The sequence below is a fragment of the Pholcus phalangioides genome, unplaced genomic scaffold, assembly GCF_987345545.1.
Source record: "Pholcus phalangioides strain wild (caught in Gottingen) unplaced genomic scaffold, Ppha-v1.0 ptg000017l_1, whole genome shotgun sequence".
Classification (NCBI taxonomy): Eukaryota; Metazoa; Arthropoda; class Arachnida; order Araneae; family Pholcidae; genus Pholcus; species Pholcus phalangioides.
The window spans coordinates 7,731,023-7,757,812 of NW_028301610.1; the positions used below are offsets into that span (position 1 = coordinate 7,731,023).

The 26,790-nt window shown below is 38.1% G+C and overlaps 1 protein-coding gene across 1 annotated transcript in view; it reads left to right on the plus strand.

Annotated features, from left to right (window-relative positions):
* Positions 1-26,790, plus strand: part of LOC149072179 (uncharacterized) — a 134,829-nt gene that overhangs the window by 89,603 nt on the left and 18,436 nt on the right. The window contains exons 6-9 of the mRNA XM_089246551.1: positions 361-615; positions 20,222-20,245; positions 24,829-24,965; positions 25,969-26,200. Coding sequence (XP_089102677.1) covers positions 361-615; positions 20,222-20,245; positions 24,829-24,965; positions 25,969-26,200 — 648 coding nt within the window. The remainder of the gene's footprint in view (positions 1-360; positions 616-20,221; positions 20,246-24,828; positions 24,966-25,968; positions 26,201-26,790) is intronic.

Sequence of the window (26,790 nt, forward strand, 5' to 3'; positions counted from 1 at the left end):
AATTCAACTATTTTTTATTTAATCTTTCTTTTCCCCCCATGGTCCATATATCCTATATACCCAGTTTCATCCAAATACCTCCATCAGAATGAGTAACGCATATGTCTGAGTAATGTCAGCTTATTTATAACCATCTTGTATAAAATATACACATCTTCTAAGGCTCAGAAAGATTAAAAAATTGCAACCGATGAATATAAAAGTATTTAGCGATTCGTGGAGTAGCTCTACGAATTCTCTGTGGTTAATTTTATCGTTATAGTGGTATATTTGAGCGCTAAATTCGGTTAAGTACCTCTTTATGTTTTCGTTCCTAATTTACGATTAATTAAAAAGCTCATGTTGTTGATTTTTTTTCAGCGCCTCATGGTCACGTGATACGGCTTGATTTCCGGGATACCTTCCACCTTGAAGACGCCCCAGATTGCGAGTATGATTACTTAGACATACGAAACGGGCCCCATGGCTATTCCAAGCTACTCGGAAAGTTTTGTGGTAATAGATTCCCCCCCGTTCTTGTTTCCGAAGACCGTTACCTCTGGCTGCAGTTTTTCTCCGACGACAGCATAGAATACGAAGGATTCAAAGCCATCTATGAATTCAATCAAATCGAAAGTAAGCTCCTAGTTAATCAACCTATTTAATTAATCAATAAATCTTTTTCTCTATGAGAAATTTGAGCTATGTTTTGGTGTTACGCAAACTTGAAGGGACCTAAATAAGTGCAAAATCTTTTTGTGATAGCTACCTGAAAATTCTCAGTTTCTCCACGAAATTCCATTATCGAAAATAATGTTGGAAATTTCTAATAGAGCTACCAGATTGCGAAAATGAAAATAACGGGACGCGTTCTTCCTGTCAAGATATTAACTTGAAAGGTAAATGGCAGCACATACTTACTACCATGTGTAAGTTTGAATATATTGGTGTTAATCAGGAAAATAGCAATCCGCAATAAATATTGGTAGCCAAAAACACTTCTTACGAACTAACGAAAGTCTTATATTTTTTTAATTGAAATTATACCTCTACGACGGACGGTTGATGAGATAAAGGCCGCATTAGCACTTACAGGACACCCTGTATACGCGACGTCTGTCTTTCTGCTGTAATCTCGTAACTATACGCAGCTGAATATTTAGCCGGAAAAATATTCTGCCAATATTTGAAACATCAACAATCCAACGATCAATCGATCGTTTATGTCGAACGTTTCGATTGTATTCAAAGAATTTTGTCACGAGTTGCATCTGACACTACACTGAATAAATAATAACAGGCTGAAGACGGTAAATGGTGAATCCGAAATGCTTGTACGAACAATACCTGATACTCTAGTTGGGAGGAGTAATCCACACACAATTCACGATTCACATTATCTGCACACTAACCACCCCTTTACTCAAACAGTATTGGGGGGTTTATTTATGTGTTCACGGGAGTAATCACTTTCTATCCACATTTGACATGCTTAAATCAGTGACCTCAGTTTCAAGATAGTCAATTCTCTCTCTCTCTCTCTGATAGAAGCTCTCAACGGGAGCCGATTTTACGTATGAAGCCCGTTCACGCTGATGAAATTATCTCCAATCTAATATCAGTTATTCCGTTTTGAGCTTGTCACGCAACTAAAACAGTGGCGCTAAAACTAATTCTAAAGTCTAATCAAATCCAGCTAAATTTCTCTAATCCACTGAAATTACGAACAGATACACAAATTATCACAAAAAAATGAGTAACTTTGCCTGGTTTTAATTTATTTACCAGGTTTAATGGTTAAACCAGGTTACTGGTTTAATTATACACAAATGTAACTTGAAAAATTGGCGTCAAGTACAAAAAACGAGGCTCGTGAACCAGAAGTTTATTCGAAAATATCAATACTAAATGGGCATTTTGTGACACGGGTTATTATACTTTAAGATTACAATGATGAATTAAGATGCGTGGAATATGACGGATAACATCGTTTCTGCTCATTTCGCCGCAGTGTCTAGAAATGGGAACTGATTATTTGCGGAACGCCCCTTCAGGAGCCTTGAATAGGAAATATTCAAGCTGTGCATTCCGTCGAACAACTCAGTGAGAACTAAGTTTGAGAGCCAGATGGAATTCGTGTGATGAATTTATAGATCCGGTATTTCTCACACATTATTCTCCAGATAATCATTTTCACTCATAAGCTGCCATATACGAGTAGGCCGTCACGGCAGACATTATGAGAATTTGCCAAAATTAGTTTCTTAATAAGTTGTACAGTGAAACCTCAATATAACGATACTCTGTGGATCGAGAAAAATATCGTTGTAGAGGGATTATTGTTATATCGAGAGGCGACATTACCATCTCCAGTAAATTTATTCGCCGTGAAAAATTTTAATTTATTAGTTGATTAATTAAATTGTGTTACATGCATTGCCCCTGTAAAGTTGTTTACTGCATTGCTTTTTCTGTCTTACACAGAAAGTAGCGATAGCTTCAAATTCTCCTAAAAATATCGTTATAGAGCAGTGTTTCTCAAAGTGTGCGTCGTGGCTCCTACGAGCGTCACCAACCTCTGCCAGGAGCGTCGCGACGAGCTAGAGATATTGATGTGTTCATATTTAAGCTTCAAAGTGGTTCTTTTATAAGTGAAAATATCTACTAAACTATTCTCTGTGGAGCCGCAGATGGCTGAGCCATGAATTGGGCAAGGGAGCCGCGAGTGAGGGCCATGCTTTCAGGCGGTCTTTTCATCGTCCTCGACTTGTTCAGAAGCACCCGAGCTTTCTCGCACGTTCCAAGCTCGAACACTAAACCGAGAATTAGCTAGCATGTTGAAACACTTATAGGAAACAATTTTTTTGCTCTTAACTTGAATTAATCTCATGTCAAGACAATCGTAACTTAAAATACAACTGCATTTTATTCAGAATCAATGTTAAATCCGAAAAATGTCTGATATATCTCTTCTCGATCCTGGAAAATACGCAAAAGCCAAAAGAACAACCGTTATTTTAGCCAATTATTTTTCTACGCTCAACAAAATGCAACCCTCGAATTATTCAAAAATGATACAGTCGATATTATTATTCATATTAAAAACATTGGGAAATTTTTTAATTTCAGTCGGCTCTAATGATTGATCTTCGCTATAAAAAGTCAAATCATTTCCACACATACAGAAAGATTTAACATTAATTTTTGTAAAACGCGTAGATCCAGAGGCTATGATACCTGTATGGATGATTGAAAACTTACAGGATAATTAAGGAATAAAATATAAAAAATTACGACATGAACATTAAGAAAAGACACATGTACAACATAAGCGAGACAAAATTATCAATGTCAAATAAAAAAACGTAATGACAAAAATAAACCACGAAAAAGTATACACAACACAAAAAAGACAAAATTCTTAATGCATGACGAGAAATGTAAAATAAACAAAGCATAAAACAATAAAAAAGTTAACATAATTGCAAAATAATTTTTTTGCCTGATACTGAATATAAAAGTCAAACAAAATAGTAAATCCTGATACAAATCACGTGGAAAAATATTGGATGTCTTTTTTAAATCCATGTTAATCAGTTAAATAAGAGAAACTGAATTCCTTATTATCGAAATCTTTTCGTTTCCGGAAGAATGAAGCCAAGATAACCGAGTAAAATCTGTAAAAAGATTTTCATGTCAATCTACATTTAATGAAAATAATAATTTTAAGCATCCATAGCGGAGCTCCCCTCCCTGTAATTTTGAACGGAAAAAGACTCAGCTCCCTTTCTGTTCCAGAGCCCGGGCACCCGGTGCCCCCCCCCCCACGCACTTTCTCTTAATTGCGGCCGTGACAGTATATCTCGCTCAAGATTTATCTTTCGAATCGTGTGATAGAAAATTATAAATCTTGAAACGTTGCATACGGATCTCACAAGTTACCAAGGCATATTCTGAACCCTCTGCGATCTTCAACCTATATAGGGTGTAACACAGTGTTTCTCAAAGTGCGCGTCGCGGATCCTAGGGGCTTCGCGGTGAGCTGGAGATATTGATTTGTGTGCCTATTTATGCTTTAAAGTGGTTAATTTATGTGGGAAAATATCAAACTATTCTGGGGAGCCGCAGGCAGACTATGAATTGGGCAAGAGAGCCGTGAGTGACAAAAGTTTGAGAATCATTGTTATAGAGACATTTATCGTAGTATAGGATATCGTTCTATCGAGAGGAGTTTAACACCGGACTATAGGCACTTCCCAACAAGATTTAAAAAATATCGTTGTAGAGGGATTTATCTCTCCTTGTATTGAGTATCGTTGAAGCGAGGTTTCACTGTATTATGAAGTTCATGATCATACGTATCTTAGTATCCTAAAAAGTGTGCTTATAGTGGTATAATATACAAGTTGACGAAAAAAGCTAATACCCAGCTTGTAAAACACTCATCCCACTAGTTCCTAACCTTGGGCGTATTTTGTCTAACGTCTTTGTAATTGGTCAAAAGATGATCACGTGACGTCTGGAATTTTATAGAAGTGTGAGAAAACGAGACAGAATAAAATTATTCTTTATACGTTACTGATTAGACGTCAGTCGCCGAGTAAAACGTATTAGTTTGGCGTGTGATACTTGAAAGGCTTTTGCCGAAGATAAGATGTTAGTCGGGCCTTGGTTCAGCAAAAGAAAAAGGGACGCGTTCGATTCTAATAATTCACTAAAAGAAATTAAAAATACTTCTAAGCAAAAAAGCTCTCATGACACACACAAAAGCACTTAATGCACTTTCTCCACTGCTGAAAAACAGTTCATCAGCGAATTTTCATTTACTTCATCAACATTACGAAACAGCTTCTTATTGTAGATGTGACACGGGAAGTTGAGGCGCTAAAAATGGTCAAAATAAGCAGGGAAAAACACTAAAAATGCTTAAAAAGGCACAAAAAACAAAAAATGGCATTTATAATTAATGGAAGAAAGGAAAAATAAGTAGTATAAGGCCTCTAGATACATATATATATATATTAAGTGTCCGAAAACTAGCTGAAAAATTGGTTGCACTTACTCCGTCTACTCTTTCAGTTATAGCTTATGATATAACTGTATTTTTTTCAAAATTTAATTGATTTCATGCCGAAAATAAAGTGCTTTTGATCTTTCGGGATTAGGTCTATTCCAGGGCCAGCATTACCAGACTTGGAGCCAGTAGAAAAAATAGTTGTGGGCTGTGGAGCTCCTTCGAGTTACGAATGTTTCTCATTTATTTGTTGTATAATTTGAAAAATTCATAATCATTTTTATAGTTGAAACACAGCTATCTCTCTCTCGTGTTTTTACTGCAGTAAAAGAATTTTTTTTTCATTCATATTACATACGCGTACATACGCTTCAAGGGCAGAGCCCGGTGTGGCCGCACCTGTCACACGACCCTGATGGCGTCTCTGCTCAATTCAGTCGAATACTAAATTCCTAAATTAACTTGTCATGGTTTTTTGCGGTGTAAAAAAATAAAATTTGCCGCAATGAAATATGGGCCAAAGGGCCAGAGTCCTCTCAACTCCCGATCGGCCTGGGTGAGCCAAGACGTCAATTGATGACTTCTAGGGACGGTGATCGGTCAGCTATACGTATACAATGCTGTCCAATGCATGAGCAAGATATGTTATAAGGAGAAACAAATTTCCAAGCTCAAAATACCCAAGTTCTACAGAATATGGCCTCTGAAATTCACGAACAAGCTTAAAACAATGTTAAAATAGGATTTGTGGCAGGAAAAATGAAAAAAAAGGCACTTTTACAAAAAATGGAAATAGGCAAAAATAGGCATTTATGCATTTTTCCTGAACTTCAAATTTCTAGTCATAATAAAGGAATCAATTTTCACATGCGTTTGTCTTGTTGTTGCTGCGTGAACATGTGAGACGCAAATTTGTCGGACACCGATCTCATTCTCAAAAAATATTCACATAATTCTTTATAAGATAGTCTATATCCTAATTTTTTTTCTTATGGAGGAGTAATAATTCTTTGCCTGATATACAGGGTGTCCTATAAGTCCTAATTCAGCCTTTATCTTATCAACCGTTCGTTGTAGAGGTATGCTTTTAATTTAAAAATGCTCAAAATGTGTTTAGGAATCACTCCGTTTCAAGAGTGAAAATATAGTGTGTCGTAAAATAATAAATATAACTTTTTATACGGACACCCTGTGCTCAGAAACCCGTTTAGAAAGTTGTTGCTCTGTCTCTCCTGAGGCCAACAAAAAAAATTTCCAAATTTTCAAGTGCAATATTCGCTGAAATAATTGAGTTCAAAATTGGAAGAAAAGTTTGGAAAGAACAGCATAAGAGCTAACGGACAACGTTTTTTCCCTCATTTTTGCTGTTCTTTCCTCACCTTTTCTTTGATTTTTGAATTCAAATATCTCAGCGAATATTGCACTTCGAAAAGTGTATTTTTTTTGTTGGCCGCAAAAAAACAAGGCAACAAATTTCTATTCGGAAATTAGATGATAAGGGACCGTATAAAAATTTAGATTTTTTTTAATTTATAAAATACTGTATTTCCACTCTTGAAACTGGTGCAGAACATATTTTGAGCATTTTTTAAATTAGAGCCATACCTTTACGACAAACGGTTGATGTGATAACAGCTGAATTAAGACTGATAGGATAACCCGTATAATAGCAGGAGGAATCAACCATAAACGCAAGCAACAAGGGAAAAAGCCACGAGTTCCACCATGAAGCCACCACACACTATGGAGGATTCACTCTTCAGAGGATAAAATATACCCGTTGTCGGAAGACGGCTCCCATAGTGTGGCGAAATTCGTCAGAAATTCGTGGCTTTCGTCCCTGTCATTTGCCTTTATCGTCGGTTCCTGCTATGATAATCTGTGTGTTCAGTCAATTTCGCAGTACTGACGAACGTGGCTAATTCGAACTGCGTTATGTCGAAAATTTTAGGAATTCTCCTTGAGTTTTTCAATTCCATTTAATGTTAAAATTACCCGTTGAGTTTGATCTTTTTTCCTCGTGTTTTGGATAATTCCAGGTTTGATTCGGATTTTTCATTTGCAAAATGTCTATTTTCTCAAAATTTCTGGCTGAATTCCAATAATCCTTTTCTTCATTCCGTTGTTTTTACTGATCTTTTTCAGTATATAACATGTAGCCAACATTGAAAAAAAATTACAATCGACAAAATCCAAACTTTTCTGTTGCGACTCTACACCCAGTGGCCAAAAAATAAGGAACACCCTGCTACTCACCACTAATATCGTGTGGGATCTCCTCTGGCTCTGATGACGGCAAATATTCTTGTAGGCATGGACTCTGCAAGTTGCTGAAACCATTGAGGAGGAATATCAGCCCATGCTAACAAAATGGTAGCTCTTGATTCCTTCATATTAGAAGGTGGTGTTTCGTAGCTTTTACGAGATCTTTCAACCTCGTCCCACAAATGCTCGAATGGGTTGAGATCGGGTGGCTGAGGGGGGCCATTGAAGCAATTGAAACTCTGAATCGTGTTTCTCAAACCAATCTGAGATAATTCCAGCCCCTTGGGAGGGTGCATTGTCCTGCTGGAAATATAGCCATCATCATCAGGAAATATTATGGGCATAAACGGGTACACCTGCTCAGCAACGATGTGGAGGTAGGTGCTGGCATTGACGGATGTTTCCAATGGAAATAAGGGACCAAGAGTATACCAGTAAAATGCTCCCCAAACTGTGATTCCGCTGCCACCCACTTGAACAGTTGTCATGTGGCATGCCGGATCCACGGCTTCGTACAGCTTGCGCCATACATGAATTCTGCCATCAACGTCATGGAAAAGAAATCGTGACTCGTCAGACCAGACGACCTACTTCCATTCATCAAGTGTCCAATTTCGGCGTTTTCTCGCCCACAAAAGCTGTTTGCTTCGGTTATGCAGCGAAATCAAAGGGACTGATGTTGGTCACCGGCTATTAAAGCCAATTCGTTTTAAGATCCGTCTTGTAGAGCGTATGAATATGCTTTGCAATGATCCTGTGTTGTATTGCGCTGCAATTTGTTGGCTTCAGCTCTTCTGTTGCTGCACACAATGTGTATCAGTCGCCGGGCACCTCTTTCGTTCACAAGCGATTTCTGCCCACTATTCAGCTTTCCAAGCGCAGTTTTTTGGCTTGGCTGCCATTCTTTGAAGACTCGACATACTGTTGTACGAGAAAAACCAAGAAGGTTAGCGGATTCGAGATTTCTGGAACCACCCCTTCTGGCGCCCACGATCGTGCCGCGTTCAAAGTCATTCAAATCTCTTGTTTTCTCCATGAACAGCCAAATTGTAACTTTAACTGATGTTTTGACCAGGAGAAAGCTTTTTATCAGCAAATCCGGTTTATTTCGGTTTATCACTGCGCGGACGAGTCGAAGTTTGAGTCAGGGCTGTTCCTAATTTTCTGACCACTGAGTGTAAGTAAGAAGCATGTTTTCCGCGTTACTAGTTCCATACACCAGCTTTTGTCTTTCCGTGGACAATTTCTTCATTCACGCAGAGTGGCGGCCATTAGGAGCAGAGGCGAATTTAACGGCAGGCGCACCGGGCACGCTTTCCGGACTTCTGAAGTTCCCCGAAAAATATCAACTTTCCCTTTTTGTAATTTAAGGGGCCTAATATTTTTTCTTTTCCGGGGCCTAAACTACCTTAATCTGGTTCTGGTTAGGAAGAGAGCGGAGACACCCTAATCACAAAAGAAATAAAAACTTCATACGCAGTATTCGATTGCAATTGATAATTTTTTTTCGTCGAAGAAAGTCTAGAAACGCCAACTTCGGTGGTAATGACACCTCGGTTATAACGACAAAATTTCGTAGAATCTTCGATATCATTATAACCGAGTTTGACTGAACTTGGATGAGAGATTCAAAGCAAAACAACAAGAACTCGCTTGAAATTAGAAGGTAAAAGGAGCTTCACACACACACACAAAAATTTTGTAGCCGGGAATTTCGACGTTGATATTAGAACGCCCTCTCCCTCCCCCCTCTCTCCCCTTCCCCCGTTGCAATAAATCTTAAAATTCCTTACTGAAGCGAGTTTTCCGAGTGATACGGCCGAATCTTGCAATATTTTTCCTTTACTTTTTTTTTGCTCATTTCTACTCGTTTTTTTCTCACTACCTTTTTCTTGATATTGCTTCTTCTTCTTTTTTTTTGTCCTCCATCCAAAGAACTTGTAAGATGCTACCGAAAGAGATTGATTTCTTTCCCGCATTGCTCTTTTTTTTCCTGCTCTTGTAAAATAGTAGTACATATAGCTGCAGGGTTTTTTGAGTAATGGGTTATCCGACGCCAGCAACATCAAGGGCAACACTCACTCCTAAACATTACTTTTCCTATTTTTTTTATTTTGATTTTGTTTTGTTCGTTTTTTTTTTTTTTTCTCGGAAAGATTCCAGTTCTCGAAGCGTTTTAATGTGAAAATCGAAGCCGACCAATATTTCTCAAATTTTAAACTGTAGGGATACTTCGTTTAGTGAGAAGAGAGGCAGACGCATGCGCGTGACGGCCATCGACAAAATTTGGCACTACTTTAGATTCCATGAAGTTTTTGAGACTGGAAATTATACCACTTCCTTTCTCATTTTTAAAATGTTTAAATGTATACGGGATGGATACTATCGACCTCCCAATAATTACATACGTGATTCATTGTGGGAAATTAATACGGAAAAAGTGTTTTCAATTTTTTGATTTGACCAGTAATTGTGCAGGTATAACGCATAAAAAATTGATGACATCACTTTTGAAATCTGCCAATTTCACCGAACAACAACAACAAACCGACCATGGCCCCCGCTCTGTCGCCATAGGGATATAAGCTGGTTACCCAGAGGGTTTGGGCCATGGTGGAAGAGCGATGCGACGCCCGGAGCCCACACACACACTCAGCACCGAAATTCACCGAAAGTGCACCAAACGTATAACTTGGCGTTTTCAAACTGATAGCAATGCCAGAACCCTGAGCGTAAAACCCAAGAAAGCTAAATTTGTGCAAACCAGTTTTTTTTCTTTTGTCGTTTCCTTCAAAAAATTTCACTTAACAGTGAAGGAAAAAAAATTTACTACATTTTGGCAAAAAAGTGATGAATTTGGGAAATAAAAAATTTCCTAATACACTGGTGAAATAAATTAAGAGAATTTGCATATTTTATCGAATTTCATGAAAAGAACTGAACTGAATGTAAAACCACTGCTTCTAGACAAAAATACAAATCTTGTACGGCAAATACGTAAGCGTACACGTGTGTGTAGGCGGAGCCAGTAGAGAAACAGGCTTTATAAGCGCGCGTAAGTTAAGACGCATTTCGTTCGCTAGCACACCTCGGCGAATTTCTTGGTGTTATTTTGCAGCAATCGGTTAATTTCAAATTGTAACAGTAAAAATGAGTAACCACCAACGTTTAGATGATGGAATGAGGTGGCGAATTGTGGGGAGGCTAGAAGCAGGTCAATCTCAAGTCCAGATTTGTAGAGAGTTCAATTTAACGCCCAGCGTCGTGTGTAACTTATGGAAACAGTTCCAGGATACCGGATCCATCGAAAGAAAGCCTGGGCAAGGTCGTCCAAGAACCACGACGGCCAGAGAAGATCGCCATTTGTCGATTATAGCGAGGCGTGACAGGAGTGCTACAGCTTCTCAGCTCTCTCCTGACTTGTATGCAGCCACAGGAACCCGTGTATCAAGGTTGACTGTTTCCAAAAGACTTCATGAGAGGGGGTTGTTTTCAAGAAGACCTGCTGTTTGCGGCCCGCTCACTTCTACGGACAGGAGAATCCGTTTATCATGGTGCAGAGAGCATAGAGATTGCAGTATGGATCAATGGGCGACCGATCTCTTCACTGATGAGTCCCGGTTCAGCCTAAGCACCGATTCTCGCCGTATGTTCATATGGAGAGAACCAGGGACCCGCTACCTACCATCCAATGTCCGCGAAATCGACCATTATGGCGGAGGAGGTTTAATGGTCTGGGCAGGCATCATGTTGGATGGCCGCACACCTCTCCATGTCTTTGAAAGAGGCACTGTGACTGGTGTGAGGTATAGGGATGAGGTCTTGGAGCCCTATGTTCGCCTTTTCAGGGGTGCAGTTGGCCCTGAGTTCATTTTAATGGACGATAACGCGAGGCCACATAGAGCTCTTCTGCTCGACGATTTTCTAGAGAGTGAGGATATTCGCCGGATGAATTGGCCAGCCAGATCTCTAGACCTTAACCCTCTAGAGCATGTCTGGGACGGGCAATTGAAACTCGCAACCCCCCTCGGGAACCATCCAGGGAATGAAAACAGCGTTGCTGAACGAGTGGGACCAATTGCTACAGGAAATGATAAACTGCCTTATTTCAAGTATGAAATCACGCTGCGAGACCTGTATATCTGTAAGAGGGGACCATACCCCCTATTAACCCATTTTTTTGTTTATTCTGCAACCGCTGTTTCATACCTTCCGACTCCAACGAGTGTTACGCACAATCATGTATCATGCACGTGTGTATTACAATTATTGAATGGTTATTTGTTTTGTATTGTATCAATGTATGTGCATATCAAATTTCATTAAAATCGGTACAGTAGTTCTAGCGATAATCGACCAGGTCTGCAAATTCTCTTAATTTCTTACACCAGTGTAGATCTCATTTGGCTAACGCTTGACAAATCTGGTGATAAATTTTCCGATATAGTGAGGCGAAGTTAACGCGCATAACAAGGTTAACATCAGTCTACACGAAGAGAAAAAAGTGCCAATCGTGAAAGAAAATAACTTGGCTTATAAATGTGAGGGTGAATATATATATTTCAGTTCATTTTCAATCAGCTCCAACTCGTTGCATGGGGAAATTTTTTTTTCGTTGGGTATTTTTGGCGCGTAACTGTCCGTTAGATAACTGACACGTCACAAAATTTCAAAACGTTATAGATCCCTTAATGTTCGTCTGATCCTAAAATGGTAAACACTCGTCTGTATTAGTTTTTTGTTGTTGTTGTTGTTTTTTTTTTTTTTTTTTTTATTCGTTTGTTTTCAATAACGAGATTCGCGCGTATTCCCAAGCGATCAGCATTATTCGTACAGGGATTCACGTTTGTGATTACGGGGCGGTCGATAGTATCCACCCCTGTATATAGCTTGAACTTGAAATACCCCAGACAGATACCCACGTTAATATTCGTTACGGTACCTCCAACGTAAAGGGTGTCTGTCCTGCATATAGCTGGTGGTTTTAATTGGGGTATGCATGCTCAACCCATGCCCAGCGGACCAAATTCGACAATTGGAGTCATATTATGTGGCACGTGGCCTCAAACTTAATTTTGTAAAAATTAACCAAATGGCACACTTACAGATCACTTATCCTTTTGCGGTCCTATGTCGAGGTGAACTCGACAAACAAATCAACGATAATTCGAACTCAAAAAACGATACTTCATTGTGTGATATCGGCCTCTTACGATTAAAGAAAGACCCTTGCGAGTTTTCGGCTTCCGTGTACAACTTGGAAGCTATTCAACAAACGTAAGGAGAAGCATTCAGGGGCCTTCTTTATGGCGGGAGGGAGCGCTACAAAGTATGACCTGTACCAACGAGCTACCAAAAATCTTCGCTATGGGTTAAGGAACCTGAAGCATATTCACAGATTACTTAATGGCCCGCTGCACAGTTCCAGATCACTTAAAAGACCCGCGAGACATTTCCGGATCACTTAAAAGACCCGCGGGACATTTCCGGATCACTTAAGTTATCCGCGGAATACTTACAGATCACTTAAGTCACACGCGGTGCTGCTCCAGATCACGCAAGTGGCCCGCGGCATGATTTCAAACCAATGAGGTGGCCCGCACTCTCCTAAAAGTTGAGCACCCTTGAATTAGAGCATCCATATTCCCAGTGATCCGGCAAAACAACACCAAACTAGAGTTATTTCAGACCATAGAGAAACGAATACAGTCGACGCTCGTTTTTCGAATCCGTACAAACAGGTAATTAGTTCGTAAAATCGAGAGTTCGTAAATGGGAGAGACGATGCAAAACGAGAAAGTGCAGAAAATAAAAAATGAGTTAGTTTTTTTTCCACATTTATTGATGATTTTTAAAAAATCACTTATTTTTGTTTGCTTCATCGCAAAATTTTGTTAAAGCAGTGTTTTCCTAGCTGCAGGTTTTTCGGCGCCGCGTGAACCGTATAGGACCATTTCGCTTCGGCAAAAGTGTAATTTTATCACGCTACGCTTTTGTGTTTTCCTATAAGCGTGTCGAATCATCTGTTCATTCGTCTGCATATCCACGTATATTTGCCATTTTGCGCAATAAAAAGGGTAGACATAGGAATTAGGGGAAAGAAAACACAATAAAACAGTGAAAAGATCGACGAAAAACGCTCGGCGCACAACGCATTTGATTCCTCCAGAAGCAGTCGGTCAATACGCCCGACGTAAAGCGCTGGCGTGAGTCTTGTTTACTCTGTAGGAACACATTCGTACCGCTTTTTCCTATTGGTGAATGGACAGCGTGTCACGCTGGGTGATTCACGTTGCCCGCGGCGCAGAAAACCTGCTCCTTGGGAAACCCCGGCTTAAATATAAGATTCCAAGGAATTGATATAATAAAATTTCTGAACACTATATATAATTTCTTTCAAAACATTTTTTTTTTTCATCCACTGTCAAGCACAAAGTTTTCCGTTTTGTTGACATAGCGATTTGCGAAGAGGAAAGTAGACAAACAGTAGCTGGCCGAAGTGGACTTCGATCGACTCAAAACTGGCCTTATCAACAAGCTAAAAATGCAACGGTTCTCAAATTTTTTTGACTCGCAGAGCCATTTTTAGACTATAATTTCTGTGGCAAAATACCGTAGGCCGCTTTTTTTCTAATTTATTCATCGAATTTACTGATTTAATTTATTTTCCTGGATCGTCCATGGAACCTCTGGAAATGGCACATTTTAAGTGCATATTTTGGCATTTTTAAGTGTATATTTTGGCATTTTTAAGTGCATATTTTCGCGGAGTAAAGGTTGAGAACCCTGAGCTAATGTACCATACCATTCTCAAACCACCGGTTCAACCTATTATAGTGCACAAAAAGTGAGTTACGTTGTCAACGCATCTTAACTTCATGGTCACCCCCGCCAACACAATCGAATCATCTTCCTACTTCTTCACCAAACGCCAACTCTGGCCATTTCACAATTTACTGCCCTTAATGAGTTGGGTTGGAAACGAAGGTACCGTCTATTGGTGGTCTCTAGCTCATTATATACATATATATATGGGGAAATATCTTATCTATATATTATCCCCTGGATTTGTACCTGAGACCGTGACGGTAGACGACTGTAGTATGAAAATAACATTATACAATAATCACCGATAAATCTCTAGCCTTGGCGAGATACGTAAATCCTTTTGCTAAAGTGAATATCATGTAAGACGCTATAGTTTAACGAGTAAAATATATACAGTGAAACCTCGATATAACGATGCTCTGCGAACCAAGAAAAATATCGTTGTGGAGGGGTTATCGTTAGATTGAGAGGTGGAATTATGATCAGGCACCTCCAAATTTCTTCTGTGGTCAGCATCTCTTTTGAATTGGCGCGTTGTTAGTACCACCATAAAATTCATTTGTAAGTATTTATTCGCAGCAAAAAATTCTAATTAGTTAATTAAAAAAATTCAGTTAGTTATTTAACTCTGTAAAGTAGTTTACTGAACAATGCTTTCGTGTATCACACAGAAAGCAGCTTCACGGAAACTTCATTAACACTTTGAGGGTAAATAGTGCAAAATACCGAAGTTATTAAACACCCCCAGAAAAAACTATAACTTTTGAAGAATTTAAAAATGTATTGGAGATGATTTTGAGCGTTGCAGTAGTTTCGAAATGTCCTTAAAAAATATCGTTGTAGAGAGATTTATCGTAGTAAAGGACATCATTGTATCGAGAGAAGTGAATATTTTGTTACACATTGTATTTTCGCTCTCAGAATTCGTACAGGCTAATTTTTGAACACTTTTTGAGCATTTTTTAAACTGGAACTGTACCTCTACGACAGTCGTTTAATGAGATAAAGGCAGCATTAGCACTTACAGGACACCCTGTATATAGGTTATAGGCCTTTCCAAAAGACTTAAAAAAATATCGTTGCAGAAGGATTTATTGCTATATCGAGTAATCGTTGTAGAGAGTTTTCACTGTATATAGTGAAAGGGTGGTGGATGTGGATATAACGAAGGGGAAATCTACCCCCTTTATTTACTAAAAAGTAGAAATATACCAATTTCAAAGATTTATCGCTAGACATCTACAGTAAAAGCCCGTTATAACGACTGTTCCCAATCGGGGGGAAATTGTCGTTATGACGGATTTCTCGTTGTAAACTGGTTTTATTTTTTCGCACTGCAGAAACATATTATAAATGGGGAAAAAACAAACTAAATAAATGTACTTTTCTTTTTCCTTTTATTTTGAACTACTTTTGCTGAAATATGCATCTAGAGTTCGCTGCTTATGCATACACAATGTTGATTGTGTAAAAAATTTGCGCTTTATGGAATATACCGCAGTTTCTGCAACTGGAACACTCGTTGCATCGTGAAATTCCCAATATTACTTAAGGTAAAGAAAATTATTAAGACCTGTTTGCCCTGTGTCCAGTTCTAGAAGATTCCAAGGAAGTAGAGAGGAGGGGGGAGAAAGGAATTTTGAAGGGAAATAATAACAATGTCAAAACCAGAGGTTGTGCCCCACCTGCCCAACCAACACACCTACGGATTAATACAAGATATGTGTTTTCCATATAGATAACAAGAAAATAAGATACCGCATGTGTTCCTCTTATCTATGGGGAGGTATTGACATATATGCAGTTCCGTCTTAACGCATGGCTCGGGGGCCTCGAGAAGAGGAGCCTCACAAGAATGAGATCCGGTAGGAATTTACTAGGTAGGGCCTCAGAAAAACCACTTGGCCCGGAGGCCCACGATGCTCTTAAGACGGACCTGCATATATGCCCCGTTTATAAATACCTATGAATAGGTTGAAGAAATTTAAAAAATGTCACTCTCTTTATATAGTCCAATTTTATGTATAATTCTTAAAGAAGGGGGAAAACACGCTTTATTCGAGAATTTCGTTATAAGAGAATATTTTTGTATCTTTAACATTAGACAATCACTTGCGAATTACTCGTGATTATTCGTTCCGTATTTGTTATGATGGACATTTACTGTGTATATTTTCCGACTTTGTTGCCAAATCCCGTAAGTGAAAGGATTAAGATAGATGGAATTCACGTGGCTGGTGTTAAATTAAGGCCAATTATTCTATCTTTGATAAACTCCAGATTGGTTTTATGACCAACGTTAGTGATTCCCGTGCTAAATCCGGATTAGTGACCGATGCAAAATCCATAGATCGATCGAAGGATGTAGATACATGCATAAGCAAATAGTTTTATAGACCTCGTTTCGAGAGACATCCATCGCTAATTTCTAGTGTTACTAGACGTTCGTATTTAGCATGAGCAGTCAGTATTTTGGTGTTCCTGTCCGTGTTCGTGCCCTACTTTTAAAAATAAGTGAAATGCCAGTATATTTTGTAAACTTCCCATGCATCAAATAGATCTCTGGAATGAGTAAAAGAATTCAATTTTAATTCAAATTGAAACATTACATGGCACATAACAAAAATTATTGTATATTTGGGTAATATACGTCTAATTGGCCACACATCCCGTATTTAGTTCCAATTTGGCGAGATTTCGTTTTGATCGTGAGACAGGTAGTCTGACCTAATTTCTTGACACAAATTGGTGATAGTTAGCTCCATTTCCTTCTTCCGTCTCAAAGAAATATTGTTAACAGTGGGTGTGTGTCTGTGTGTAATTTGTAAGTTGGGAATCCTTTAACCCTGTCTTTGATATCGATTCATATCAATAGGAATGCTAATAGAATATTTTGATTACACAGGGCAACACATAATTTGGTACCGGTGGGGGGGGGGGGTTAACTGATTTTATGTGAATTCCATAAGCTAAAAACAAATATGATATTAGTTTTTGCCCATCAGCTCTTGTTTGCGAGACATGATAGTATCGTTAGTTACGTTAACACATCAAATTAGGCTTACGGTATAGGCGTTAAATTAAAAAAAATTTCCTTAAGAAATTTTGCAAAACATTTTAATTGATTGCAAAAAAACTCAGCAACATTTCTGTAAATCTACAGTAGCTTAATTTAAAATTATAAATCAGAGGAATCAAATGGAAACCAAAGAAAATGTTATTATGTTCTCCTTCGAAAGCTTTTTTTGTTTGAGATTCTTGAGTGAACTTTGTTTACACAGTAATCTGCTATCATATGAGTATCCCATCTGTCCTGGTATCGGTTCTCTATTGTTTTATGTCCTGGTGAAATCGTTCACCTTATATTTCACTAGTATCGCCAAGATTTTCATTGAAACGGCTGGGCAAGTAATCAAAAAATGAGATTCTCGCTTTTCACTCTGAATCCATGAAATGAGGATCGTTTATGAACTTTTTGATTTGAGGACCACTTCAAAAATTCCAGCTTCAAGTTTTTCTGTACTTATTCCAGGCATGTTTTTGTCCTATGTATGCAAAGCAAGGGCTCTCCCGATCAAGAACTTTCATGAACTATTTCATTAACCCTAGCTCCATGTCCAGATGAGGCAAAATAATTTTGTCTCGTCCGACAAAACCCTTTGTCGGACGAAAAGAAAGAAATTTCATTCTCCAACAGCTATGTTCTCTCTCGTAGGCCACTCTTTTCTTATCCAGTGGTATGGTTTGGCTCAGCTATCCCCAGAAGCACAAGAAGCAAGGATATTTCATGTAGCCTCCTTGCTGACCAAGGAGAAAGTTAATCATTTTCAAGTCCACATAAATTACCCATTGATGTTCGCTAAACCTAATCTTCTCCATGCCCAAAGCTATGGTATCATATTCTTCTTCCATTTTGGTTGAGTGAGCAATGGGTATTGCAGAGGCTAAATCAGGATATTTCCACATGCTGGGGTTAGTTCTGCTTATGCTGTAATATTCATAATACAAAAATAACAGTTATTAAAGTTGGGGTTTCCTCCAAACCATTGGAACACCAAGTTTTAGACTCCTTCTCTTCCCATGTACACTGTCTTAGGTGTTTTGTACAAGTTTCACGCACAATGCGTGTAATCAAAACTTCATCTTGGTCACCAAGCCTCAAAATCAGGAATGGCTTTTATGTTCTATTTTTAGGGTGTCCTCATCACATATGTAGCAAAATAAATCAGGATGATTAACACAACTTCTTCGACTGGACGTTACTCTGTCTTTTCATCAACCTTCAAAACAAAGAACCACTTCCGGCACAACTCATTCGGTAGTTAATTGCCCATGGGGTGATAGACTGGAGCTGTGTGCTCAGTTTGAAAGAAAACAAAGAACTTTATAAGTAGCGTTAGATGTAAACACTAGGTCATGTCAACAAATATGGCTTCATACAATCATCTGATAGTAGTACAGAGAAGAGGGAAGAAAAACAGCAGGAACCAATCCACATAGAAAAACTCAATTTAACCACTGCTTGCTATGTATAGTCAAATATATTGCATAACGTAGCTACGCTGAATCTCGAAAAGTAGAGCTGATAGTGGAAAACTGTTTTCATATTTGAATTCAGCATACCAAATATAGTCAAAATAGTAAAACATTCCAGACACCAAACATGTTTTTCTTTTTTAGAGCTGTGTTTGTTATTACCTTTGTTATTCACAAAAGCAATTACAGTCAAACTGAGTTATAACGACCTCGGTTGTAACGACACCTCGGCCATAACGTCAATAATTGGCCATCCGGGTTGATTCTCAAAGATGATGTTTATGAACCTTGCTTATAACGTCGATGAAAAGGAACCAACTCGGGTATAACGATAAATTTTTCGTCGCTTCTGTTTCCGTATCGAAGACGTTTTTTCAAGAAATTTCTAAACTTAGAGGTGATCACATTCACGAAATGTTCATCTGTCGTTTTGTTCATACCTAACGTTGAAAAAAAAAGATTTACTGCGTGTTCGACGTTCCGGCTTAATCATTGACATGACTGAATTACAAAACAGTCCCGTGATTTTTCCCTTCCTGACTATTTCCTTACAAAAATGTCCCGTTTTTTCATAATAAATCCTAAAATCCTATAAATCCTATTCTTTACTAGAATCGGGGATGAAGGTTAATTGCGTAATTTATAAATTGTGCCATTATGAATATGACAAAAACATTCATCTCACGTATTTGTCATGTTCAATTTTTTTCCCTCCATAAAATATATTTCAGCAGACTTGCTGTAGCGCATTTCTTGTCTAGGGTTATTTATAAACAGTATTTGGCGATTTCGCTGACAATTGCCAGTATGTTTGGTGAGAATTGACGATGCCACGTATTAATTATCCCATTCTCTCGTATTTTTCTCGATCGAATATAGGCCTATATATAGTCACCATAATCATAATGAAATAAAAACTTCATGCACGGTATTTGATTTCAGCTAATATGTTTTGTCAGAAAAAAGTCTTAAAAACGACACCTCGGTTATAACGACAAAATTTTGTGGAATCTTCGATGTCGTTATAACCAAGTTTGACTGTATATCTACCATTCTAATCAAGTAATGTAGTCTTATTCGTATAACTATTTTTTCGGTACCAAAATATAATGAGTTTTTATTGTTTATATATTTTTTAATTCCATTCTTACAAAACTAAATGTTTGGTATGTACAGAGTGTCCTGTAAATCCTGATACGGCCTTCATCTCATCAACCATTCATCATAAAGGTATGGTTCCAATATAAAAAATGCTCAAAATGTGTACAAAAATCACTCTGTACTAGATTCAAGAGTAAAAATACAGTATGTCACAAAATAAAAAATTTAAATTTTTATACGGTACCCCTACCCTCTAACTCCCAATTACAAAGCTGTTGCCCTGTTTTTCCCGCGGCCAGTATAATACCCCCCTGTATAATAAGTCCACTGTGTGATTTAAAAATTCGGTAGAAAATAAATTCGTTAAATACTGTAGTTGAAAGAAGTTCGGAAAGAATTTTTTTGCTCTTGTTTTGTTATGACTTTTACTTATATGAATTATTTTTTTAAGCATGTAATATTTCTTCTACACGTCTTTTTTATTACTTTTATTTTCAGATTACAGCAGGCCGCAGGCTGAAGGTGAGTTTAATATCTTCATGAATCTTATAAATATGACAGCGTCTATATATAAGCAGCGATAATTTGAGAAGAAATTTTTTATTTTCGCACTGAGCTTCTGAGAAAATTATCCAGTAGATAATATTCACAGACCTGACAGAATTTGTATCATTAAGTAGTCTTCAGGAAATCCAATATGCCACGTGGGCGCTGATGGCCGTGTTTGCCTAGTTTGACAAGTAAAGGTTCGACTAAAGCTTCGTAGAGAAACCTAGTAATATATATAATTTGAAGACGAGTTAATGTATAGTGCCTAAAGCTTTTTAATATGGTATAGTATTATGTACTTATGTACCTTAGACTTGTGTATAGAACGATCCTGCATGATTCACACACACCTCAGGACATACTTCAGTATCGAGACAACTGTCAAATATCATTCAGGTTTTCGCAATGGTGAAGCGATTTCGCAAGTGCATATAAAGCTGCTTTGCGTTGAAGATCGCGTCACCAATATACGTGGGGTTCTGCGGCTTGTCAGGGTTTTCTAATGAGCACATCTCATCATGAATCCCCAATTCCAAAATGATTTTTCCGACCTGATTAAAAATGTGCGCCTTTTAAATGCTTACACAAAATGTTTTTGATTTAAAATTTTTTTCACTAATCTCAGCTAGGTCTTATTTTTATGAGATCCCTCTGGCACGAGGAAGCCCATACGAAAATACGGCGTTGTATTATAAAAACAGTTATAAATAGGTCTTAACCGGAAAAAAATACGAATAGTTTTCGTGAAGAATATTATTTCCAGATGAAAGGTTTATTATTCGTATTTTTTTAAAACGCAACAAATTTACTATGCAGTAGGTTTATTATTGTGTTCATGTGCATGCGTGGAAATGGGAAATTCGAAATTTACGCTTTAAAAATGGTCAGACCTGCTGGAATCAAAAGAAATCTAATTTTTCAAAAAAATATCATAAAAAAACATCCCCACAACACAAACAATTATATTTGAAAACTTTTATGAGAAAACTCTCGTTTTTAATCATTTTTATTTTTGAAACACAAGTTTTAATCCAAAAACAGCGTAAGCATACACCCAGTGGCCAAAAAAATAGGAACACCCTGCAACTCACCGCTAATATCGTGTGGGAGCTCCTCTGGATTGATGACAGCAGATATTCTTCTAGGCGTGGATTTTACAAGTTGCTGGAACCGTTGAGAAGGAATATTAGCCCGAGCTAACGAAATGGCAGCTCTTAATTCCCTCAGATTAGAAGGTTGTGTTTCAGAGCTTTTAACAGACCTTTCAACCTAGTCCCACAAATGCTCAATTGGGTTGACATCTTCTATAGCAGAAAGCCTCCGCGCGAAGTTCGTGACGTCACTGAAGTCGTCCATTTCACCTACAGTCATTGAATATACCGCAAAAAAATGTAAAGATTTCGCATACGTCGGCCTGCTATATCCGACGGCAACAGGTGAAATGGGTGACTTTAGTGATGTCAAAGCTTCGTTCTTAGGCTTTGTGCTATAGAAAGTGTTGATTGAGATCGGCTGACTGAGGGGGGCATTGAAGCAATTGAAACTCTGAATCACGTTTCTGAAACCAATAATTCCAGCCCCATGCGAGGGTGCATTGTCCTGCTGAAAATAGCCATCATCATCAGGAAATATTATGGCCACAAACGGGCTGCCCATGGTCAGCACCGATGTGGAGGTAAGATCTGGCTTTGACGGATATTTCCAATGGAAATAATGGACCAAGAGTATACCAAAATGTTCCCCAAACTGTGATTCTGCTGCCACCCGTTTGAACAGTTGTCATGTGGCATGCCGGATCCATGGCTTCGTGCTGCTTGCGCCACACACAGATGCCGACATCGACGTCATGTAGAATCATCTACATGTAGTCATCATCTGACGAGTCAATAAATCTTGACTCGTCAGATTGACAACCTTCTGCCATTCATCAAGTGTCCAATTTTGGCGTTCTCTAGCCAACAAAAGCCATTTCTTTTTGTTTTGCAGCGAAATCAAAAGGACTCTTGTTTGTCGCCGGCTATTAAAACCAATTCGTTTTAAGATCCATCGTGCAGAGAGTACGGATATGCATTGCGAGATCCTGAGTTGTATTGCGTTGCAATTTGTTGCGCTTCAGCTCTTCTGTTGCTGCACACAATGCGTGTCAGTCGCCTGGCACCTCTTTCGTTCCCAAGCGATTTCTGCCCACTATTTCGCTTTCCGCTAGAAGTTTTTTGGCTTACCTGCCATTCTTCGAAGACTTGAGATACTGTTGTACGAAAAAAAAAAGACCGCTGTGGTGGTCGAGTGGTCATAGTGACGGACTCGCATTGCGAGGATCCGGGTTCGAGCCCCACCGGTGCCACAGTGGTGGTCAGCTGAAGTTGGTTTTCTGTGGTTTTCAACTTCAAGGCGTGAATGCGAGCCGATCTCCCCGTTAAAAAGTCTCGCCACAAAGAGCAACAGGCCTACAACGTAACAAATATTCAATTATTACACTTCATTTACAATTTGAAGTATAGATGGCAGCACTGAAATATCAAGGACAATACTAGCTACACACTCAGACTGTTAGGTGCACTCACTTTGTTCCACACTCTGCCACGAAGCTGGGCTGGAAGAGATCTCGGCAACGGGATAAGTCCGGTGGCAGAGCCCCTGGCGTTCATTCATTCATGTTGTACGAAAAAAAGCCAAGAAGTTTTTAAATCAATTTCTATTTGAATTGTGAAAACTATATTTAGGTCCACAAAAAAGGAAGTCCACCCAGACCCCTTCTAGATGAATTTCCCCACACTTCAGTACATCAAAAAGTACATCTGGTGATGTACTTTTTGATGTTAATTTAAAGCGTCCTCCTGTGTGTGTGTGTTTTAAAAACTCTCACTGTTTGTCCTCTTTTTCAGATTTCTAGAATTTTTTTTCTTTTTGGGAGAAAAAAATTCACTCTGAAACAAACCTCTTCATTGATATGTTGGTTTTGTTGGTGTTGTTGTTTTTCCCCTTCCCACACACACACATTTTTACACGATTTGACCAATTGCCGTCCAAATTTCCAGAATAAAGAACCTAAGTTGCCCCCAAACAGCATAGATGCTAGTCTAACATAGTCCAGTTTTCTCTGGGATAATATAAAAAGATAGCTCTGGAAGAAGAAAAACCGCAAAAGAGCAAGCTGGGATATAGTTAGAATAGAGTATCTGCTGTCCTGCTTGAAACTTGGGTTCCGGTATTCTGGAAATGTTTGTCAAGGCCACTAAACACGTGTGGAAAAAACCACACACACACAAACACTCATGCCATTTATGTTTCAGAGTGGAAAAAAAATTTCCCCAGGAAAAAAAAATATATTTACCAATTGCTGTGGAAAGCTTTGTTAGAGGCTCTTGCTCTACTTGACAAAGAAGAGCAGGTAAAAAAAATGCAATCAATAAAAACACTGAAGGGAAAAAAAGCAGAAAAATTAATAAAACTAAAAAAAAAATTAATAAAGTATAAAAAAAAATTAATAAAATATAAAAAATTAATAATCTAAATTTTAAAAAAATCATATTTTTCAATTATATATATACAATTTAAAAAAATGGGGACATAATAAAATCGAAGTGTAGACAATAAAAGCGTAGTTTTGAGACAATAAAAATCAATGTAGACAGCAAAAGCGTAGTTTTGAGACAATAAAAATCAATGTAGACAGCAAAAGCACAATGTAGATAGTAAAAGCTCAACGCCAACAGTAAAATCGAAATGTAGACAGTAAAAATCAAAAATAAATTACAATAAAAAATACAAATAAGTACACAAACTAACAAAATTAAGATAGAAAGCAACCTCAAGGAAAAAAAATCGTTAAAAAGGGTAGACTTTTAAAAAAGGCGATAAGTCGAAGTTGGATAAATTTCAGCAGAATTCTCGATAGATGAAGAACAAACAAGCTGTGATGGTAAAATGTCCCATATTCTGCCAGTTCTGCATTTATAGCTGTTGAATCGCATGTTGCCTCTTGCCATTGACATTTTGATTTGAAATGAGTGTCGACAAAATGATGCTTGATCACGCAGTTCAAAAAATGGTGATTGAGGAGGTGTGTAAGAGAGACAGAGAGATGTGTGGCCATGTATAAGTCTGTAGCAGAGCTTCAGGTCGGCCTCCATGCGACGTCATTCTAGTGAGTGGATCCCCAGTGCTTTTACTATTGTCTTCGTAGTTCAAACTATGCATATGCGGAGACGTTTGGTGAATGAAAATAATTACGGAAACCAAAAAACGAGACAAAAGGGTGTCAATTTTCAAAAACGTAGGAGGACGCATGAAATGACATCAAAAAAGAGGACATCTGGTAACCCTAAATATATGTAAATATTGGTGTGATTGTCGTGAATCAGTCTTTACAAGTACAGAATGGGTAAAACTATGAATATATAAAATTTATTGCTAAATTACGAGTTTTCCTTTCATATATTTTTTAATTACCTGATTCAGTTCTAGATAAGTGTTTTTTGAACATAGTAAAATATTTTAGATTTTTCATATTATAATTAACATTGAATCTTTCTAATTCGTTCAATATTTAATAGAATGCATCTTCGAGAGAGGTGGTGCTGGTGGATTGATAAGTCCTGCAGATATTAGCAAAGCTACATTGAACTATTCTATCGTTTGGAACGTGTCTTTGGACTGCACTTGGGTTATTAAAGTTGCTGACGGCTGGAAGGTGAGTATTTAATATCCTATCAAAAAATTTTACTCTTATAGATAACCTTCAAGAATGGACAGCGTAAATATGAAAAATACATGACTGAATAAAAGATAAATCATTTCCAGTAAAAACTACCGTCCATGTTCCAGAAGTAATTTCTCCAATCAATCGATGAATATCCTTGCAGTAGAGACGTTCAATGAAGGAAGGCAGATTTTCACGGCCAGTATCATCAGTAGAAACTTCCAGGACGTGGAACCGTGGCTAGGGAAGATTTTTTTAATCATTCGACAAGTATTAACCTTGTAAAAGCATCCAGAAAAACTATACGAAGAGATGATATCACTCTCCGCCATTAATACAAAAATAATGACCACTGGATATTATGCCAGGATGAATTTGTGGAAAGAAAGAACGCAAAAGCATCTATCGATTTCCTTCCATGCGCAGGGTATACACCCACAGAACTCCGCAGCATAAAAACTGGTTTTATTGTGGAACTTGCACAGCGCAGATGATTTAAATGGTCGAGTTTGCGTAGCAACACCCTAAAACTTGCTTTTGTGCCACGGAATTCTGAGGACTTTTGCAGATGTGGGCCCATCTTCATGTGCTGGTCATCCACTGGAAGCTACTACGAGGGAAAACATGTCACGTGCATGCGCAAAACCACCATAGTAGTCTTGCTCATACACGCGATTTGTTTTCGCTCGTAGTAGCGTACAATTGACAGTCTGACCTGACTCAGCTAATAGCACATCTTCTACTCAGCACATGATCAACCACATTGGACACCAGAAGAAACTGTTCCAACCACGCCATAGCTTCTACTGATGCTGCCGGTGATGAAAAGGTTAATTTGTGTCATTTTCAAACGATCTGGATGGTGTCTTTACCGCACAAGATCTTTATTCCGAATTTAGAAGCTGATGGTTCTGTATATGGTGTATATTTTTGCTGTTTGGCCAAGGGTACTTAGTATCACAAAATTAGCATAAACCAATAATTTATATTTCAGATGTACATCAATTTCCAGACTTATAAGCTCTACCAACCAAATAACTGTGATGTGAACTTTATAGACGTTTATCAAGGTTCTCTGAGCGATGGAACACGACTAGCTCATTTTTGTAGCACTGCGACTGAGCCTCAAAAATCTGATGGCAGCCTAATTTACGTCAGATATTTTGCGACGCCCGAAGCTCTTGAAGGAAAGTTTGAGATCGTATTCACAGCTTTTCGTGAGTCGGGTAAGTAAATTCATTTTTTTTCAGTTCAAAATAACCGTAGTACATTTGTGTGTATAATGTATAATAATTTATCAGTACAAATCTTAAGACTTGTGGATCCTATAAACCTTTTTTCCCATGTTTTAACCCGTCAATTTTCAGTGACAAATTTGGATGATGGATTAGATTGGATGATGGTCTAGGTCCCAGTGGAAAGTCTCTAAAACTGAAAAAATCGTTTCCACAGATCATTTGCCCTCAACCGACGCCACTCTTCAATTTCTTCTGCGTTATGAGCTCTTGTCAAAAACCAGTCTCTCATACATTTTTAATCGAATGAAAAAAAAAAAATTTCCGACCTCAATCTGTGGTTGCTAAACACGAGAACATATGACACATGTTGCACTCCTGCAGGGTGGTTCGCAAAAATGATATAAGTGATTGATAAAAAAAAAGGAGTGATTGCATTCGGATGTTCAAAGCGGACAACACTTGAATGAAATTGGCTGGTGAAAAGTCACGCAGCACTGACAAGCGCGTTTATATCTGCAGTGAGACAAACCTAATCATCATTAAATGTAAAAACTGAGATCACAAAAATGTTTACCAAA